At 50.2% G+C, this 20,690-nt stretch overlaps 1 protein-coding gene across 2 annotated transcripts; it reads left to right on the top strand.

Annotated features, from left to right (window-relative positions):
* Window positions 1-327: 327 nt before the first annotated feature.
* On the top strand, window positions 328-19,846 carry CD83 (CD83 molecule). Of its 2 annotated transcripts, none has more exons than XM_019420072.2 (5): window positions 328-518; window positions 627-742; window positions 14,177-14,390; window positions 17,300-17,406; window positions 18,712-19,846. In XM_019420072.2, exons 1-5 carry the CDS (start codon window positions 482-484, stop codon window positions 18,835-18,837), a joined length of 600 nt encoding a protein of 199 aa, XP_019275617.2. In that variant the 5' UTR covers window positions 328-481; the 3' UTR covers window positions 18,838-19,846. The 2 variants fall into 2 exon arrangements, with proteins under 2 accessions (XP_019275617.2, XP_019275616.2); XM_019420071.2 differs by having other exon boundaries at window positions 331-518; window positions 18,709-19,846.
* The last annotated feature ends 844 nt before the right edge of the window (window positions 19,847-20,690 follow it).

Below are 20,690 nucleotides of genomic sequence, written 5' to 3'. Positions count from 1 at the left end.
CTGCGGGAGAGCGAGGTCCTGAGTTCACCTCTGGCGTCACCACCCACACGCTGCGCGCCCTGGGGAAGCGGCGCCACCTCTCCGGATCTGGTTTCGTGTCCGTGCACAGAACGGAACACCCCGGGGCTGGCCTCGCTCCCGCCGGCCGAGGTGGGGGGGATGGGGGGTGGTCAGCGGCGCGGGGTCACGCGCGCCCGCGCGGTCTGCAAAGCCCCAGCGCGCCGCGTTCCGCGCGGGTTGCGATCGCCGCGGCCCCGCGGCTGCGGCAGCCACGCGGGCTCCGGGCGCGCGGGGGCGGGGCGGGGGCGGGGCGGCCCGCGGGTGGCCGGCGCCGGAGGGAGGGGGGCGGGGGGAGCCGCGCCGTCCGCTTCCGCCGCCCCGCCGGGGATTCCCCCAGCCCAGCGCCCGGGGAAGTCCCGGTGCGCGCGGGTACAAAGAGAGCGGCGCCGCGGAGCGCGCCACAGGCCGGCCGTCTCCAGCCATGTCGCGCGGCCTCCGGCTCCTGCTCCTGAGCTGCGGTAGGGCTCCAGACGCCTGTCGCCTCCCCACCGGGTCCTGGCGACCTCCCCCCCACCCCCACCCCCTTCTCTCGCTGGCTCACGCCGCTCTCTCTGTCCCTCTTGCAGCCTGCAGCCTGGCGCCCGCGGCGCGGGTGGTGAAGGTGGCTTGTTCCGAGGACGTGGACTTGCCGTGCACCGCCCACTGGGACCCGCAGGTCCCCTACACGGTCTTCTGGACCAAGGTAAGCGCGGCGATGCCCGCGGGCTAGGGCTCGGCCAGCCCGGTTGGAGGCTGCGGGGACCGCCTCCCTTGGGCTGGCGACCCTCTGTAACCGCGGCTAGCCTCCGAATACCGCGCCTTCCCGCACGCCTTCCTCACCCCCACCCCGCGCCACCCGCATCTAGCGACAAGGCGACTTAGCTTATGTTCCCCAAGGACCTAATTCCCTCCCTGCCCCTAGAGGTGGCCTGAGATGAATGATCCAAGTAAGACGCTTTGGAAGCGCAGAGACTCGCTGATTTGGATGAATTCTGGACGCCACCTGTGGTTGTGGCCAGGAGAAAGCAGCCAGGGCAGATTTGGATATCGGACAGTAGGAATGCCCCCCAGATTTCTGATTTCTGAGGTTTGGGGGACTGTGGGGTCCCTAATTCGGGGCCGGGGAGGGAGGAACAGGCACGTTGAGAGAAGGCCACTAAGAGATCGTCCAATGTGCTCTAGGCTTGTGTCCCAGATGGGAGTTGTCTGGCATCCGCTTTCTGGGTTACCCTGTCCCCTAGCTTGTCCATGCTGCTTGGCGCTCCGACAGTCCTGAGGGGCCCAGCCTGGGGGCGTGGGCGTCTGGGGGGGGGCGTGAGCAGCACCCACGCAAGTAAGAACCAGCGTCACTGTGCCCCCCCCCCCTTCCCCCATAGGAGAATTGAGTTGCACCGCGGCTTCTTTAAAGAGTTCCTCAACTGGAACATTTTCAGAGGCTAGGACCGCGGTTCCAGCGGCTTCGCACAGCCCCGCAGTCCCTGGTCTTTTGTCCACCTCCCCTAATGAGGTTCTGCCACAACAGCACCTCCAGGTTCAGCCGAGGGCGCGTGATATCCTAGCCTTACTCCGCGGCTCTGATTTAGCATCCGAGAAGAAATCTCTGTGTTCGTTGCTTTCTGCAGAATGCAGGCCTTTGTTCTGCCCTCCAAAAGAAAGATGCTTTACGAACCTGCACGTGTATCTGGCCATTTAGCAAGGCAGTATAGGACAGGTTTGTGTGTGTGTGTGTGTGTGTGTGTGTGTGTGTGTCCTCTCCGGACCAGATGGCCTCTTTCCCTGGGACGGTGCTGCACCCCTGTTTTTGTGAATTCCACGCAGCACCCAGTGTTTGCCCGGCCAGTTGGGAAGGTGCTCAGTGAATTCAGGCTGGCACTCGGTGAGGTATGTGCACTAGATATACTTTTGCTGCCTTGGAGCACTGTATCGTGTAGGAAAGCACGTCTGTTATTATTCCTACTTGGTTTCCACTTCATTCACTGTGGGATCAGAGAACATAACACTTCCAAGATCGTTCTGGTAAAAGCAACAGCATTGAAGCAAAAATATTGTGAAGACATTATTATTTGAGTGCTCACTGTGTGCCAGCCTCCGGGGTAAATATTTACATGCATTATCTGTGTCAGTCCTTCCAATGGACTTAAGAGATCTGTACCGCTACTGCTGTTCCCATTTTACAGATGAGGAAACTGAGCCTTAGGGAGTGAAGGAAGCCACTCACTGTTATACAGCTTGGCTAAATGAGAAAGGGGGATTCGAACCAAGTAGTCTGATTCCTTAGCCTGAGTTCTCTGGTTTCCACCTCTGTTACTTAGGGTAAAGAATAGAAAAGTCCTTGGTCTAGCCAGGCAGGGACTTAGCTACCTTAAAGAAGGAGCAAAACATGAAACCATGATCCCTTCCAGAGAGGAATAAAAAAAAAAAAAAAAAAAAAGACTATCCCCAGGGGAGTAATTAAAAAGTACTCATGAAACAAGTAGATGGAATTTCAGACTGTAAAGTTCAAATAGTTGTCAAGGTAAATCTTGCACAAGGTCATTTGGAATGATGCAGTAAACCGTAGCCATTAACCTTTGGCTCCTCCTTGGATGTCAGCTGATGATGTAACTCTATAATGCATGAGCTTGTTTATTGAACAAGGTTCTTGCATGATTTACCCTGAAGGTCTCTCAAAACTGATTTTTTTTTTTTTAAATGACAACAGTCTCTTGGCATTTTCTTTTTTCTTTTGGTTCATGGAATAGGGTCATTGAAAGATCATGCCATAGTAATTTTTTTTTTTTTTTTTAAAGAGGGAAACAGTGATCGAGTCGCGGGGGGAATAGGAAAGCTGTGTTCTGCCCATAAACTATTCAGCTACCTTGAAAATGAAACGCATTGTTCCTTCAAGTACTTTTTAACAGACCTCAGCATGTTCTGTAGATATTTATTATTTTCCAGCCCAGTAATTACACTTCCGCATCGATTGTGTTTGTACAACACAAATGGATAGAGTATTCTGGAAATAAGGTCAGTGGTGGGAGACTGAAGTACTTGGTTCTCCAGAAGATTAAGCATCTGGTTATTGTTTTTCTTTTTCCCCCACACAACTTTTTTTTTTTTTTTTTTTTTTTGTAAAATGTTTCAGCGCAGAGGTGGCTGTAAAAGGAGAAATTTAAACCCGGTGACCTCAACCCGCCTTGCTCCTGTCACCTGTCTAGCCATCACTAGTGTGGTTCGTCAAACCGCTTTGCGCAGTTGTGGGCTACGCACTGGGCGAGTGAAGCAGAGTCCCTTAGCGTGTTGTTTTTGTTCTTGTTTTTGTTTTTGTTTTTATCATCCACCAGATTGAATCACATTCTCTCAGGACTTCTGCGTATCACAATTGCGGTTATAATGAGTCACAAGGTAAAATTCCATGTGCCCCTTGGTTCTCCCACAACCATAGGGCATCCTGCCACTGTCCAACTGGCAGTGATTACTTGTGATTACCAGAGGACCCATGGAAACCATGTGTTTCTTCTCATGTGCCTTTTACCAAAAGGCTCCGCGCAGAGGGCGTCCAATTCGTGTTTGTGACATTAGGGCGAGTGAGGAAGAAACAGTGTGCATTTTATCCTCTCTGGATAAAGAGAGGTACGGTGAGGGGCAGGGGTGAGGAGGCTTAATATAACACAGGGGGCTGTAGGTGGCGCAAAGGATGGGCAGAGATAGCCCTCTTCCTGTGAACCCAGCTTTTATTTCCCGTGGACCAGTGCCCTTCTAACTGGGATCCAACAATGGGCCCTCCTCTTGTCCTTTCCTGTATTGTACCTGTTAAGGCAAAGTAGATGCTTAGGAAGAAATAGAAACATGAATACACATACCCGTCAAGCTAGTAGCTGAGTTTAGCTTTGAAAGTCGTGACCTGACTGTGTTTGTTTCGGGAGGGATTTTGAGAAAATATGCAGACAGACTTGGTCCAGCACGCTCTCCCGCCAGCTGTTGAGTGTCTTGTGTAAGAGGGCGTGGCACCATCCCATGTCTTCCAGGAGTAAGAGCATCCCATGAAAGGGCTACCTCTGTGCTCCGCGCCGAGCACAAGTGGGTTCACACTGTCTTCAATGCGGCTGCACTAGGTTTGCAGGGAGAGGATGCCCCTGGACGCAGTGTTTGGGCTTGGTGATGTTCGCAACTGATGATAGTGAGGGGTTATTTATCAGGGAGATGTAGTACCATCTGGAGTCATGCCGGGAGCCCTGACAGCCTACGCTGATGCATAACGAAAGAGGATATATAGTGTCAACCTTGGGTGACACTGCGGGGTTGAAGACAAGAGATGTGTCACAAGACACATGCCCTTTTCAGATGATTTCCAAAGGAAGGGAGAAAGGGGAAGTAAGACGGATTTCAGAAGTCAGTCTTGGGTTTGTAAGAGCGAGAAGGGATCATGGGTTATCCCCTGAACCAAGGGAGCTGTCAGAGAGCAGGTGAATGGCTTGTGTGAGGCTCCTTCCAAAGTTCCAGGCTAGTCACCACGCACATCTTGCTTGTCCTTGTTTTGTGATGAAGCTGCCGCCCGTGTAGGTTGCTGACTTCCCATTCAGTGTATTTGTATTTTGTGTCTCTGCCGGCTTGTGTGATGGCGGACCACAAAGCCAGGAGGCGCTGAGGAAACCGGGGTCCCTCGGTGGGGGCTGGAGCGGATGAGTGGTCTGGGCGGATGTAACCCGTGCAGCCACAAATGCGGATGGACCCGTGAAGGAGCCGCTCACTACAGTTCCTTGATTCTAGAATTTTATCTGCTGTAAGATGAGATTTAAGAGCATGTCTTTGGGAGGAGAAGGAAGCATTCCTATAGTAAACACAGAAGCACTGAAACATTGAAACGCGAAAGCAGTGCGTCAGTGTCACAGAAAAATCACGCTGCCCACATTGGCACCTACACCGCTTGGCCTGGCTGACTCACTTCGGTGGCCTTTACCCTCGGCCAAACCGTGAAAGACATAAAGTTGGTTTTCAGGTGGCCCTTACATTCACAGTTTCATTAGTAAAGATTTCTGGGTCCCAAGTGCGTTCCAAGTCCTGGGCCTCACGCTGGCCCATCCTAATCAACACGGGACTTTGGCCAAAGGACCGTCTTGAGCAAAGGCATGGAAAAGGAATCCACAAGCATTTTGGGGGAGCCAGTGGGGTGACCAGTGATCTGGAAGGGAGAGTTATATAGAAGAGGGCTGGCAGATGTTACAGAGAAGCCTTGGAACTGATGGTGAAGAACCTTGAATGCCCAGTGACAATGCCTTGAACTCCTTTCAGCAGCAAGGCGTCACTGAAAGTTTTTAAGCAAAGAGGGTGATGTAATGGCACGCATTTGTAGAGAAAAGATTATTTCTTGGGGGGAAACACAGGCTGTGATTCATCCTCGAAGATGGGTCTCCAAGGGAGGCGTTTTCTCACTCGATTGCAAAAGACAATCAGGGTAACTCAGCCGAGACTTCAACACATTTCTCAGATGTCCCTTCCCTTCATTCGTGGTCACCAGTCGTGTCCCCGTGGTTCTACAGAGGACTGGGCAGCCCAGCACGTGGCCACCTCATAGGGGCCATAGAAGCCTCAGCCCACTGGGATTGGTTCCTCGTCGAGACTTTGGGACAATGATGAATCAGAGAGAAGTTGCTCAAATCTTTGAGTGTGCAGGAGAGTAGAGAGGAAGAAGGCAGCTGGGAGTGGAATGGAATGAAATCAAACACTTGTTTTCCATGAATAAAAGGGGGATTTAGGTCATGTGAGAACCACATTATCTTAGTTCTGTATTTGGTTATGTCACTACACAAAAAAGAGGAAGTGAGAAGGTCGCAGTGATGTAAGGGAAGGTCTTAGCGAAAAGGGGAGGCAGAGCTAAAAAGAGATTCTACCTAAAAAAGGGTTTCTCCGTCTAAAATTGTTTGCATAATCTTTTCCTGGCTACTCCAGTGATAACCGCAAATTTTCTACCAAAAGCCCTAGCTCAAACCAGAGCTAGACATGAGGACTTCCCTGAGATTCAAAGAACACCCACAAACCTACCTTGGGTTTTTGTTCTTGCACTGGGATGCCGTTGGCTAACGCTCCTGTGGGGTCCTGTAAGAGTGGTACAGGATTGGGAGCCCAAGGCTTTTAATAAGCTTCATGTTTTTGTGGAGCATCACCCAGTCTGTTCTTGTCCCAATTCTCTAAGAGATGAGAGATTCCAGAAGAGCGGGTAGTTGTTTAGGATTATAGGTCCAGGTGGGGAACACCTACGGGGAAAGAGGGAGGCCAGTTGCCATACACAATTCGTAATCATGTTGGATCATGCTGGGTCACTTCTGGGGCACAAAGGCTCTGAATCAGATTAGTCCTGGATGTCTCATTCCCGGGGGTGTGGGGAGCATCTGAGCCCAAGAGGCAAGCAGGACTGGTCTACAGCCTGGAGCCGTGTGGAGACAGTGCCCCCCATGCCACATTTATTTCTGGGGTGGTTCACAGTGCCCCTACCAGGTAGGACTCTTTACTTGCAAAGCATTGTAATCCCGTCAAAGGTAGCTTCAAGTAGCCACCTGGGTGGCTCAGTTGGTTGAGCACCCGACTCTTGATGTCAACTCAGGTCACGATCTCACGGTTCGTGAGTTCGAGCCCCGAGTCGGGCTCCTTGCTGACCCCAAGGAGTCTGCTTGGAATTCTCTCTGTTCCTTTCTCTGTGTCTCCCTGACTCATGCTGTCTGAGTCACTCTCTCAAAATAAACAAATAAAAATAAACGATACTAAAAAATCTAGCTTAATATAAAGGGAATATATTGGTTTACATAATTGAAATGGAAAAAAGCTTTAAAATGATAATTCACACTCCAGTTACGTCTGGTACTGTGGGTAGAATTGCGTCCCACAGAAAGATTATCCCTGGTATTTGTGAAGGTGACCTTATATGGAAATAGGGTCTTTGCAGATGCAAGCAATTTAAAGTGAGGTCACACTGGATAAGTGACTGGTGTCACTAATCCAGTGACTGGTGTCCTTAGAAGAAGAGAAAAAGGATAGACAGATAGAGACACCCAGGGAGGACACCATGTGAGGGTGCAGGCAGAAATGAGTGCATGTGTCCACAAGCCAAGGAATGACAAGGATGGCCAGCAATGCCAGAAGCTTCAGGAACGAGGCATGAAACAGATTCTTCCCTAGAGCCTTCAGAGGGAGCACAGCCCTGTCAGCACCTTGCTTGTCGGCTTTTGACCTCTAGAACTGTGAGAGAATACAGTTGTTTATTTTATTTTATTTTATTTTAAATTTTTTTTAACGTTTATTTATTTTTGAGACAGAGAGAGACAGAGCATGAACGGGGGAGGGGCAGAGAGAGAGGGAGACACAGAACCGGAAGCAGGCTCCAGGCTCTGAGCCATCAGCCCAGAGCCCGACGTGGGGCTTGAACTCACGGACGGTGAGATCGTGACCTGAGCTGAAGTCGGATGCTTAACCGACTGAGCCACCCAGGAGCCCCTGTTTATTTTTATAATTTTATTAAAAAATTTCCAATTCCCGTCTAGTTATCCTACAGTGTCATATCAATTTCAGGCGTGTAATAGAATGATTCAACAGTTCTATACGTGACTCAGTGCTCCTCATGATAAGGGTACCCTTAATCCCCTTCCCCTATTTTACCCATTTTACCCCTGTTTTACCCCCCTCCCCTCTGGTAACCATCCGTTTGTTCTCTATGGTTAAGAGTCGGCTCTTTTGTCTGTCTCTTTTTTTCTTTGTTCGTTCATGTTGTTTCTTAAACTCCACATAGGAGTGAAATCGTATGGTATTTTGTCTTTCTCTGACTGACTTATTTCACTTGGCATTATACCCTCCAGATCCATCCGTGTTGCTGCAAGTGGCAAGATCTCCTTCTTCTTTGTGGCTGATAATATTCCATTGTGTATCTATATCCTATCTGCTTTATCCATGCATCTATCGAGGGATACTTGGGCTGCTTCTGTCATTTGGCTGTTGTAAATAACGGTGCAATAAACACGGGGGCGCGTCAATCTCTTCCAATTGGCATTGTGGTATCCTCCACGTAAATACCCAGCAGTAGAATTACTGGAGCATGTGATCTTTCTATTTTTAACTTTTTGAGGCACCGCCACACTGTTTTCCACAGTGGCTGCACCAGTTTGCATTCCCACCAGCAGTGCAGGAGGGTTCCGAAAAGATCCTGTTACTTTAAGTCCCTCGGTTTGGGGTGCTTTGTTTCGGCAGCATAAGAAGCAAAGACAGCTAGATTTAGGGGTCCTTAAATATCCCCGGGACCTGGTGTCTTTCTGTCCCTCAACTCTTCCTTTCTTCATACTGGGTTTCTCATCAGCCTCCCCACGGCAGTGAGATAGTAGCCAGTGACGGCAGTCCTGTGTACCCTCTCAGGGTCATGGGCGAAGGACAAGATTGTGCCTCTCTTCTAATAGCTCAACGAATGTCTGGTTATATTTAAGTGGCTTTGGTGGGGTCATGTGGTCGTCAGAACCAGTCTCTCCGGTCACGGGCGTCACGCCTGAGTCACGCGTGCCTCCTGTAGAACCGGATGCCATCCCTGTGTACGATGTGAGTCAGAGCTCCTAAGAGGGCCTCTTCCAGGTCCAGCGGGACCCACAAGACGCACGTGGATGAAGGACGCTCGGCACGGACACTGGTCAAATCCCAGTGCCGGAGGGTGTTGCCGCATTTATTGTCACGGTGCTGGAGACAGTTCGGAGTGTTGTGGATATTTTGTGGACACGCGGGGGCTAGAAAAATAATTCCTCTCTAGAGCAGATGTTGGGACTTCTAGAACAACTTTGCCAGGGAGGAGACGGGACGTATCAGCGGTAAAGAATGAGAGCATGGGCGAGTGGACAGCTCTCAGGTATAATAACAACTTCCGTTACCCACGCTAGCATTTGTAAAGCCCTTTCATGTATTCTCTCCTTTGGCACTTTAAATCACTCCACGGAGCAAGTGAAAAAGTTACAGGTGTGGAAACAAGACCCAGAGAGTGGGTGGCTTACCACGGGTGACCCAGCTAATGGACCACAAATTGAAGGACTTCACACCTTTGATTCCAAAGCCAGTGCCCTTATAACTCTCATTTTTTTTTTTTTTTAATTCACTCATTCACTCAGCAAATGCTTTTTGAATAATCCCAGTGCGCTGGGAACTCTTTAGAAGCTGAGTGAAACCGGGGCTGGGAACATGAGAGAGAAGAGTAAGACATTTAGGGCTCTCTGTGCGATCGACAGACACTGTTTTGTACCATCCACGCCCCTCATCATGCGTGTCTTCTCACTCCCCTTGGGGGATACGATTCCCCCCACTCCCACCCCCACCCCATGTCTGTGGAGCAGACGGAAGCCCGAGAGCTGTTCGGTCAGTTGGCCAAGAGCAGATCTTAGCCGTGGTGAGGCCGGGGTTTGCTTCCAGGTCTGATCGACTCCAAAGCCTGTGCTCTTAATTATGTTGCCTCTGCCATACTCATAACTCTCTTAGCAGCCATAAATTCAACTCTGTCTGTTAGACCCAGTAAATTTCAAAGTGGAAAATCATTTTTCCAATAAAACTACACTTAGAAAAAAACGATGTTAATGCGCATACATTCTACCCTCATTATGACATCAACCTCCGAGCCAAACTATTTTGCACGTTATAAAGAGCTGTTTTTATGATGAATGGGGATTATATTGGCACTTTAATTGAGTTAGAAACCAAGGTACATGAAAGTTAGTGCATGAGAAATGCAATAAAGAAAAAGCTGTTCAATGTGATTGGAATATATCAGATTACTTTCATACCACTTTTAAATACATAAAGTCCATACCTTTAAATATGTTTATTCAAACTGTTGGATTCAATATATATATATATGCATATATATACACACACATTTTGCCCCTCAAGAAAATCTCTTCCTTTTTAAAAACTTTTTTTTTTAAATTTTATTTTAGAGAGAGTGCATGCATATGAGCTGGGGAGAGGGGTAGAGGGAGAGAGGGAGGAGAGAGAGAGGGGGAGAGAGGGAGAGAGAATCTCGAGCAGGCTCCACACTGTCAGCATAGAGCCCGATGCGGGGCTCGAACTCACAAACTATGAGATCATGACCTGAGCCGACATCAAGAGTCGGATGCTTAACCAACTGAGCCACCCAGGCACCCCCGGAACTGTTGCTCTCTTATATTCAAATATGGCAATCTAGAAGGTGTGCATATATTTGGATCAAATTATTTAAATTAAAAAACATAATTTTCCACAGTAGGGTTTTTGACAGAAATATCAGTTCAATTTCAAACATATTATTTCTTTTGTTCTAGTTCCAATTTGTCCATCATTTAAAAAAAACAACAAACTTTAATTCACATGCCCTTAAAATTAGTACGTACTTGTATTTGCTTGCTTTAGTATTCAGCAAATTAAAGAGTTTACTTAATTTGGGGCTTGTGGTTTCCTTAAGGTCAAATCTCCATTTTAGAGAAAGAATAGGTTACTTAAATTGTTTAGTCACATTGAAGGCCTTGAGGCAAATCAAAAGTCCCTAGGTTTTCTGAAAATGAGATGTCCTATATTTTACCCTTCTCTGATCCAATCAAAACTATAGAATTGTCCGCATCAGAGTTAATGCACGGAGCGTGGATTTTTAAAACATAATTGGGGTGACTCTTTTGAGGAATTAATTTGCGCAAATCGTGTTGTGGTTTAGCGCACTACAATATTAGCTTTGGAAAGTGCGCATTAAATAGTTCCCATCAATTATGCTTGGCTGTGAATGAATCCGAGGGTTCCTTTTGTTATAAATTACTATTTCCTAAAATGCCTTCGCAGAGAGGCAATGAAACACTTTCAGCTTTGGAATGTTTAAAGAGCTGTTCTTTGCCAGTGGTTGATTTCGAGCCAGCTCAAATGCTTACAAGAACTCATGAAACACAGTTGAGGATGGCCCATTTGCTGGCTGGTCAGTTTACCTCTTTCTGGAATGCTCCTTTGGTTCTTGAACGGTGCTGCTTTTGCCACAAGGGACTCCCCTGATCTCGCGGTGTGCTAGCTGCCGGGCCCCAGAACTGAAGTTAATGATTTGAACTTTTGCATAAAAAGTCTCCTGGTACTGCTAATGCCTGCTTGCATTTTGAGCATGCTACGTTAACATAAAAACTACGACTATTTTTGCAGCTGTAGGCAAATCCCACACTGCCCAGATGGAGTCACATGACAAGATCTATCTTGAAATGGCATAGAGAAGGGGGAATAGGCATTGTGTATGCATCTACAACTTGAAGCCAGGAGGGAGCGTTCTGAAATATTTCCGGGTGCATTGTGTGAATTCACAGAAGGTTCCTTTTGCTATAGTTAGTCATCGGCAAAGGCCGTGCTCATTACTTAGGCAAGAGTTCCCAAGTTCAGCGAGTAGTTCTCCCAGTGTTCTGGGTCTTTCAGGAAGACCCAGGAAGAGGCCATTGGAAGATGGCCCCACGACATTTGAGGTATTTTGCCACGATCCCGCTGATGGCTGTGATGGGTCAGTAAATCACAATTCTGCAGGTTGCTTTGGGGTCCTTTGTTTTGCCTTTCCTTCCCCTACTTCTATCTTCTGTCTTTCTCATGACCTTGCTCTGCCTTTGTTTTTCTATTTGAAAAGTAACTGGAGACCCACTGGAGGTTTTGCCAGAGGCTCACGGAAATCTGACCACCAAATAAACTACTTCTCGCTGTTACTACTGATTTTTTTTTTTTTAAATGTGTATTTATTTTTCAGAAAGAGAGAGGGAGACAGAATCATGAGCAGGCTTGGAGCTATCAGTGCGGGGCTCGAACTCACGAACTGTGAGATCACGGCCTGAGCGGAAGCCAGCCCGCTTAACGGACTGAGCCACCTAGGCGCTCCTTACCACTGAATGTTAAAGTGAAATTCTTTTCCGCCAAAAGACAGGCGGCCACCGCCCGCCGGTTCTGATCACCTGCACGCTGGCTTCGGCCAGCTTGGCAGCCGGCAGGATAACGGGACCACAGGTTCTGTTCCCACCCCCTCCGGAAGGGTCTGCGGTTTTGATCTTGACTTTCAAGATGGGATCTTTCCGAGTTGAGGGAGGGATCAGGGATCGCTGAACGGGACCAGAGGCCCCCAAGGAGAAAACCGGGGATAGGTAACCTCAGAATGATTGCTGCCACCAAATTTCTGCCCTTTCGGACGCAGGAGTTCTAGCAAGACAGAGTCCGGTGAACTGTGTTAGAAATAACTCTGCAATTGACATATTTAGAGGTTAATTCTGAAAAGAAAGCCTGGAGGAGTGGCTTCGTGGCGGGGTGAGGGCCGAGCGGGCGCCCCGAGGGTCCCGGCCGCCGGCCCCCCACCAGCCCCGGTAGGGGGAGCCGAACCGCCCCGGCCAGGGGAGGGGCGGGGAGGGGCGGGGCGGGAGCGCGCCGGGAGGCTGCAGTTCGAGGTGTAATTAGGCCTGAAGGGGGAACCCCGGGCTAAAGGAGATGCGTTCTGGCGCCCATTGGATGCCTCTAGCTCTTTCTCGGCCTCCTCGGCCGCTCCTCGTTTCTCTGCTCCATTTTTGAAGCCCTGAAGCCCCGAGGCTGTAGATCCTTGATTATTTAGGAAAGGACCTTTCGACACCAGAAGAACCGTCCAGCAATGGGCTCCACTCTCCTAGGCGGTGCGGGAGAAAAGCCGCTCGCCGGGGCGCCGTGTGGCGGCGGGGGCGGGAGCGGTGGTGGCTCCGCCGCCAGGTGTCTCTGCAGCCCGTCCGTCCGTCCTTCCGCCGAGTCCGCGAGCGCCCGGGGCCCAGCCGGCCTGCTGTGGGCTCCGCGCTTCCCTCGCGTAGTAAATGAAGGGGAAGCCACGGAGTGCGTGTAGCGTGTTGTGTGTGTATAGCGCTTGTGTGTAGTGTGTGTGTGCGTGTGTGCACGCCCCTTCCTGAGCTGCTTCGGCCTCACTGGGCGTCCCCTGCTTCCTTGGTTAGTGATCCTCCGCCCTGAATCGCCTGGAAAGTGGGAGAGGAGCTGGCGGCTCCCAGGACAGGAGATGACATTCTGCAGCGACAGGGAATCCTGCTGATCGCTGGGTCATTCCCTGAGGTGGCTCCTTGGCGCCCTCACATTCTAGGGGCACGTGAGGGATGCCGCCGGGTCCCAGGCTCCCTGGCGGTCCCGGCCATCCAGCAAAGGGCGAGGGCTGAGCGCTGAGAACGAGAAGGAACGGTGATTTGCCTTCCTTTTGTGTCAATCCGGTTTGGACGCTTGAAAACATTTCGGTGGAGGATGCACGGGCGAGCTAATTAGGCAGATTAAAAATATATCTGGGGGAAAAGAAAACTGATGGAGAATGCGGTTGTGGCCTAATCTGTCAAGTAAGAGGTGAGGGAGAGACCCCACCGACGTTAACAAAGAAGATAGTTTAGGCAGAGAACCCCCGCGGGTGCGGTTGGCTGAATTGGGCATCTGCCCCAGTCGGGCTGGTCTGTCCCGGGTCCAAAGATTTAAGCGGTCGCGGTCCTTCTGTGTGCATCTTGGTGTGACTGCCGCGTGATGTGGCACAAAAAGTCTCCCCGGGGCACCACCGTCGGCTGTCTTCTTGCCCTGCTAGGGCGTCAGTGTGGTGCACCCTGTGACATCATGGGTGGCCCCACAGACACCCAGTTTTTTAAGAACAAGGTGACCGTTTACAGGAGGCATTTGCTCATGCATGTCTGTGCTTTCCGCCGAGCCGTCTGGCAGTGGTCTTCGAGTTGGGAGGCTGAGATACAAAACTAAGAATCATTCAGGGGGTGAGTGGGTATCTGAAGAAAACAAGAGGACATTTAATACAGAACAACCAGCAGCAACATATCACTCAAAGTGATTCACGCAAATCCTCATCGACGCATCATTATTGTCAGCAGCAACAACACTCTGTCCTTTATTAGGGGGTGGAAGCTGGGATACGCCGAATCGTAAAGCGCAGGCCTGATCTTATGCCAGAAAAGATACAGCCTTACAGAATTTTCATACATTTTCTCCTCCTCCCCCGAAGGTCACACATACACATACTGTTTTGTTTAAAAAAAAAAAATAGTTGAGGACGGATGTTATGAAAACAAGAGGCAGAACCTTGATGCGGGTGAGGACGGTGTCTCCAAGTCCTGTTAGTGGAACCTGATGCAGCGTGATGCTTTTTCAACAGCTTACAGACGACGGCGAGGAAAGGATAGAGATGCCCCTGGAGGGTCTGTGGTACCACCAGCAGAAGGATGGCTCCTTAGAAGCCTCCGGTGAAAGGCTGTACTCCCTGAAGATTGAAAACACTACCAGTGTCGACTCAGGGACATACAGGTGCATCCTGGAGGAGCCAGAAGGGCGGAGAAACCAAAGCGGCACTGTGACCTTGAAAGTGACAGGTGAGGTGATCTGCTGCGCCTGTTTCCTTCTTGCAAGATGCGTGTGCACTTGCATAGGCTCGAAACTCCGTCCTCTCGATTGGAGTCCAACTGGAAGCTTAGGATCGTGTGGCTAAAAGCTAAATTCCCCTATAAGAATGTCATAACTTTTTCTGCTCCCTCCCTCCCTCCCTCCCTTCCTTCCTTCCTTCCTTCCTTCCTTCCTTCCTTCCTTCCTTCCTCTCTCCCTCCCTCCCTCTTCCTTCCTTCCTTCCTTCCTCCCTCCCTCCCTTCCTTCCTTCTCTTCCTCCCTCCCTCTTCCTTCCTTCCTCCTTTCCTTCCTTCCTTCCTTCCTTCCTTCCTTCCTTCCTTCCTTCCTCCCTCCCTCTTCCTTCCTTCCTTCCTCCCTCCCTCCCTTCCTTCCTTCCTTCTCTTCCTCCCTCCCTCTTCCTTCCTTCCTTCCTTCCTTCCTTCCTTCCTTCCTTCCTCCCTTCCTCCCTTCCTTCCTTCCTTCTCTTCCTCCCTCCCTCTCCCTTCCTTCCTCCTTTCCTTCCTTCCTTCCTTCCTTCCTTCCTTCCTTCCTTCCTTCCTCTCTCCCTCCCTCTTCCTTCCTTCCTTCCTTCCTTCCTTCCTTCCTTCCTTCCTTCCTTCCTTCTTTCCTTCCTTCCTCTCTCCTTCCTTCCTTCCTTCCTTCCTTCCTTCCTTCCTTCCTTCCCAATAAAGACAGATCCACCCTAGTTGTGTAGATGCCAAATGTAGCCAAACCACCAATCTGGGTGTTGTTTATGCATACAAGAGTCCTTTGAAGCAAATAGGAAGTATCCAAGGGGCACCTGGGTGGCTCAGTCGGTTGAGCGTCTGACTTCGGCTCAGGTTATCATCTCGTGGTTCGTGGGTTCGAGCCCCGCGTGGGGCTCTGTGCTGACAGCTTGGGGCCTGGAGCCTGCTTCGGATTCTGCGTCTCCCTCTCTGTCTGCTCTTCCCCTGCGCACACTCGTCTCTTTATCAAAAATAAATAAAGATTTTTAAAAATTTTACAAAGAATAGGAAGTATCCGAGATGAATTTTCGGAGGACAGAGAAACAGTGTAGTCCTGAATACGTCAGGTGACTATGATATTCTGCTCCTTGGATCTTTCTAATCTGGCCCAGGAGGGGCCGCATCATGTTTCCACCTTTTTAACTGATGAGCCTCAGCATTTCCCTCCCATTTATGATGGCTACATTGCCTGATGCCTCAACTCAGGCCGAAGAAAAAGGGCACAGCAAGAAAATAATGTTCCAGTGACAGAATACACATTTTTGCTCTATGCAGTAATCGCAAGAATTGAGCTCCAAGGGGAGGATTATCTCTTCGGGTTTTTCCCCAGAATTTTTCTTTGTGTAGCTTAAAATATGCCTTGCATTTGACTTTTGCCCAGCGCTCATTAGTGGCTGGGGCTTGAAATGACAAACGTGTTGTTGTCACACAGTTCCTGATGTTTATGCCAGGAATACTTTCTTCTTTTATTGGGAATCTGAAGGGAATCTGACTTAGGATAATATTCCTTTTTTCACAAGAACACGATCACTGTGTAGAGCTCAGTGTTTGGATTTGGTTCACTGTAACACACACACACACACACACACACACACACACACACCTTACACCCCTCTCAGTCTCTAGCCCCTAATGCTGCTTTGTCTGTCTGCATGCACCTCCCAGACCTGGCATCTGTTTTATTCTCCGCTCTATCTGGCACACGGCAGGCTGTCAATCAGCATCTGCAGCGAGGTGATTGACAAATGAGAGCAACCTTGCAGGGAAGAGCAGAGAGGAGAGGAACAGAGAATGGCTGGTTTCCTTTCCTCTGCTGAGGACAAGGTTGCCTACAAGTTCAGTGGTTAGACTCCTCCAGAGTCCCCTGGATCTGGTTCACTTAAGAGCTCTGCGGCTCATTAGTGTGTGCCCTTGGGCACATCTCTCACAGCCTCTAAACCTCAGTTCTCTCATCTCTAAAATGGGGGCGATAACCTCTCCAGCATGGGCTCGCGTGAAGGCTAAATGGGATATTGCACTGAAATGCTTAGTTCGGTGCCTGAGGTACACGGAGTGCTGGATAAATGTTAGGCTCTCAACCTTCCCTTTCTCGAGTCACAGACCCTACTGAGAACCCATCCCTATACTACTTGTGAAATGTTGAATCGAGTTTTAGAGGTTGCCAGCTCTCTCAAGGACCATTCGTGGCCCCAGGGGATCGTCCCCCCCCACCCCCCCCAGTCACCTGCATGCCACCCGCCCCTGCCTGGGCCTTCAAGCAGGCTTGGCAACCTGGCTATCCCAGACAACGCACATCGGATGTCATGTCTGAGTGAGAAGAGGCCGTCCCCTTCCATGTCTCTTCCTGCCTTTGCGTCCCCAAGTGCTGCAGCCACAGCCTTCGACGGCCCCTCGGGGAGCCCCTTAGCCCACCTTTGCCGCCAGCCTTGGTGGAGATTTCACGATTCTACAAAAACGTGTTGACTCATTCAGTAATAGCCGGGCGGCTCACCTGCCCGGTTCCTTCGTCCCCCCAGTCCTCCTGAGGTGAGAACACCTAGCATTCTACACAGCACAGATGAAGCAGGCTCACGCTTCAACACATGGCGTGTCATCTGATGCAAAGGCACCAGAAAAGCCAGGAAATAGAGCCTGAGCGAGATGCCGTATGCCGGCCCCATCGCACACAGCCAGGCTCAGGTGCGAGTGAGCACCGGCCACCGCCGTCACCGCTGTCACTAGCATTGTTCTTCCCGAATGCACAGACGTGTGCGGTTAGGCATGGGAGACAAGAAGGACTTGGGGAAAAAAAAAGAAAAGCCAGAGCAAAGCATTCTTAGCTTTTTATCACGGTAGGAAAGTTCTGTTAAACAGCTTCGTATTTTTACTCTCTCTCTCTCTTTTTTTTTAAGGATGCCCTAAGGAACGCAAAGAAGACACTTTTCAGAAATACAGAGCCGAGATTGTACTGCTGTTGGCTCTGGTCGTTTTCTACTTAACACTCATTATTTTCACTTGTGTAAGTATCTTCGTAAAAAAACACGTATTATGATTAAAAGATCGCCCGGGGGCGCCAATCCGAATATATTTGGTAGATAGCGTGAATCCGTAATGCTGGCGAGAGATGTTCTTCTGTGAACCGGGCACCTGCTGAGGCGTCCGCGCTGTGAGGATCGGTGCGGGAAGCGCCCGGCTTGTTTTGAAGCCGGTTGCCCTGCACAGAGAGCTGCCGAGAGAAAACGAAGTAGGGTGTGTGAAGGAAGCTCGAGACCTGCCACGGGATCCTTCCAGGGCGCCAGAGGCCCTGCTGGTGACGGTGGTGGCAAGTGTGGCTCTGACTTGCCATCATCCTGGGGCAAAGGCACGACTCCGCCTGTAGGCGAGTGACGCAGCCCCACTGCACGGTGGTAGATCAGTCTCCTTCTCTTGACTTTGAACCCTTTCCTCCTGGGGGGTCTCCTCTAAGAGTTTTGGCGCTTGCCTCCACTCCCTGGGAATTAGCCCTGAGAAGCCAGAGGAGTGGGGTATACAGGCAGCGTCCTAGGGTGGAAGATGGCCAGCCGGTGCTGAAGTGGCCTTGACCGTAGCCCTTGAACTGTTGGTGGCAGGCTCCAGCTTACAGACCCTGAGCCTCTTTGTGCATGGCTGCTTACCTGGGTAGACCAAAGCTATAGGGAGCGAGGCCAGCTTTGGGCCTGACCCCCTAGGAAGTGATCTGTCCCATATGTCTCGATACTATCAGGAAGGACTGGCTACTTAGGGGCCAGGACAGATCTCACCCAAGAGCTATCCCGGGGCCTTGTCACTCACTGGCCCCCTGTATTCACTTCCTTGCCTCTCTGGCCACGGACTCATCTCTCTAGTTGCTGTTTTGGACGCCAGTCAAAAAGACTCCCGTGAGCACCTAGTGGGTACAGGCATTAAGCTAGGCGCGGTGGAGGACATAAGCCATCAGCTTACGATTTGGGGTCATTAGGGTCATTTGCACACAAGATGATTAGAGTTACTGGAGGGTAAATTTAAAAAATGAATGACTTGAGTTTCTTGCTGGCAAATGCCTGTTTCAGGGGGCACTGATTTTCCATGCAGGCAGCTAACAGTAGGGGCTGGAAATGGCCCCAGTCTGTAGTCCGTGCGTCTCCTGGTCACAGTTTGGGGCTGAAATAGTACAAGCCGACTTGTCGAGCGAGCGAAGCTACTAGGCTAACAAGGGCTTCCCGACCGAGCTGTGCAGCCCGCTGTCAGCGAGTGGAGCTTAAATCGAGGCGTCCGCTGTTGCATTTCCCCGACTGTTCATGTCTCCGCTTCTTTTATTTTTCAGAAGTTTGCACAACAACAGAGTATTTTTCCAGATTTTTCTAAACCGGGCACGCAACGAGCTTTCCTCCCAGTCGTCTCCCCAGATAAGCATTTGGAGCCAGCGACTCTTCCCAAGACGGAACTGGTATGAGCAGGATTTCTGCAGGTGGTTTTCTCTGAAGTCGAAGAAAGCTCAGCGGTGTGCCCGGATGGCACGCTGGACAAAAGCGGAGTGAGGCCCACACCGAAGAGGGCGTCCTTCCCGGGAGATCCTTCCAGAAACTGCAGGTCACAGCCCGCTCTTTGTGAGCAGGACTTTGGGAACCGGTGCGGGACCACGAAGCATGGGGCCGCCTGCAGGGAAGCTCTCTGCTTCTCCACAGCTAACTTCTTAGCATTTTATTCAGCTCTCTGGTCAACCCCCCGGAACTCTTTTCAGTCCCACACAAGCTATGGCGAGACGCAGCTAGAAGAGGGTCTTGGGAAATACGGACGCCCAGAGCCGGCCCTGTGACAGACTCTTGAGGACCGTGGTCTTCTTCACATCTGGGAAACATCTCTCTCTGAGTTTGCCGTGTTGTCTTGTGCTAGCCCAGATGTTTTATGTCTGGGAGAAGTTGACGGGCCAAACTGTGAGACAGCGGGGGATATTTAGCGAATCATGGCCCGGTGTGAAGGCCCTGCTATTACTAAGGAGCGTTGTGTGTACCTAGAAGTAACAAGGTGATGAGCTGTTCCCCACTGGAGCCTTTTCATCCGGAAAGACCCACGTAAAGAAGCAATGAAGAAGATGCCACATTTGTTTTGATATCCGTAGATTCCTGCCAAAGAAGGACTGTTTTTTTTCTCTCCTTTTGAAATCTGGGTCTGCGGTTAGATATCAAGGCTCACAGCGCAAGTGACCTCAGTATGGAGAGAACGAAGTCAGAGAGGATGACCCCAGGATCGTGAGCTATTTGATGCCCTGACGAAAATGCCGGACAAATCATGCCATCTGGGTTCCAACCCCAGGTGTCCCACTGCCAAGCTGTATGATCTTGAGCAGGGTCTTTGTGATTTCTCTTTTCTCACTCGTAAACCAGAAGGTGGTTGTATGAGTTGATTGTGACAGTGTATGTGAAAATGCTTTGAAAAAGCATAAAGCACCATAAAAATTTGAAGCTCCATTGGGTCACTATCCTTATTCTTACAGAGGTGTTCTGGGCATGAGAGAATGCTTTTCATTCATTCTCATGTTTACCATTATTCCAAACAAAGAAGGCCAGACATAAGACCTTTCCATAGTCTTCTAGGAGTTCTTTTGGGGAAGTGAGGAGACCAGGTCAGCGAAGCACCAAGCCAAAAGTACTCCAAGATATGGACACACAGGAATCACGGGGCCCTGGGGAGAAGAGAGTCCACAGGATGTTCCATTGACATTTTGACAGTTGTTGGGTAACTCTTCTCAAACTGGGCCCTTTCCCTACTTGTTTTCTAAAGCGATTTTATCCCGTTGGTCGCGTGTGCATGGTCCACACTGATACTAGAGAGGGAAAGAAAGGGCAAGATGCTTCAGTGTTCTTGCTTTTTTGTCATAGCCTTCATGCCATTAAGGGGCTGGATGCGAATAGGGGTGTTTTTCTTTTTTATATTTGAAACTACTCGTAGAACTTTGGGATAAGCGCTAGGATGTCTGTAAAGTAGTTTGAGAACCAGAACCCAAGGTGAAATTCTAGAGGTGTAACATTGGCTGAGTCCTTCCTCTGAGAGGGAGAGCATTTATGGCAGGTAGACCTCTATGAAACAGCGCCCCCTTCTGCCCAAGGATGCCCCTGCATCTTGCCACTAGGTAGTACATGATTAGCTTGGCCATGTGTATGACTGCCGGTCACGGGGGTGGAGAAGGGGGTGGAAAGAGGGAGGGTTGTGACTTCAGAAGGATGTGTACAATCAGGGTCCCTGTACCTGGGATTCGTGGGGTTTCACTCAAGATTCTCAAATAGGTCCATTAGCCTCAAAATGATA

The sequence above is a fragment of the Panthera pardus genome, unplaced genomic scaffold (assembly GCF_024362965.1).
Source record: "Panthera pardus isolate Hobbes unplaced genomic scaffold, ASM2436296v1 HiC_scaffold_17, whole genome shotgun sequence".
NCBI classification, from domain to species: domain Eukaryota; kingdom Metazoa; phylum Chordata; class Mammalia; order Carnivora; family Felidae; genus Panthera; species Panthera pardus.
The sequence above is the reverse complement of the archived record's forward strand: the minus strand, read 5'-3'. Positions and strand labels throughout refer to the sequence as shown.

What these genes read in the sequence shown, in the direction of transcription:
- CD83 (XM_019420071.2), top strand. Translation starts at nt 482, where the DNA reads ATGTCGCGCGGCCTCCGGCTCCTGCTCCTGAGCTGCG. An exon ending in ACACGGTCTTCTGGACCAAG is followed by an intron (nt 743 to 14,176) that starts GTAAGCGCGGCG and finishes CTTTTTCAACAG; the next exon opens with CTTACAGACGACGGCGAGGA. An exon ending in CACTCATTATTTTCACTTGT is followed by an intron (nt 17,407 to 18,708) that starts GTAAGTATCTTC and finishes TTTATTTTTCAG; the next exon opens with AAGTTTGCACAACAACAGAG.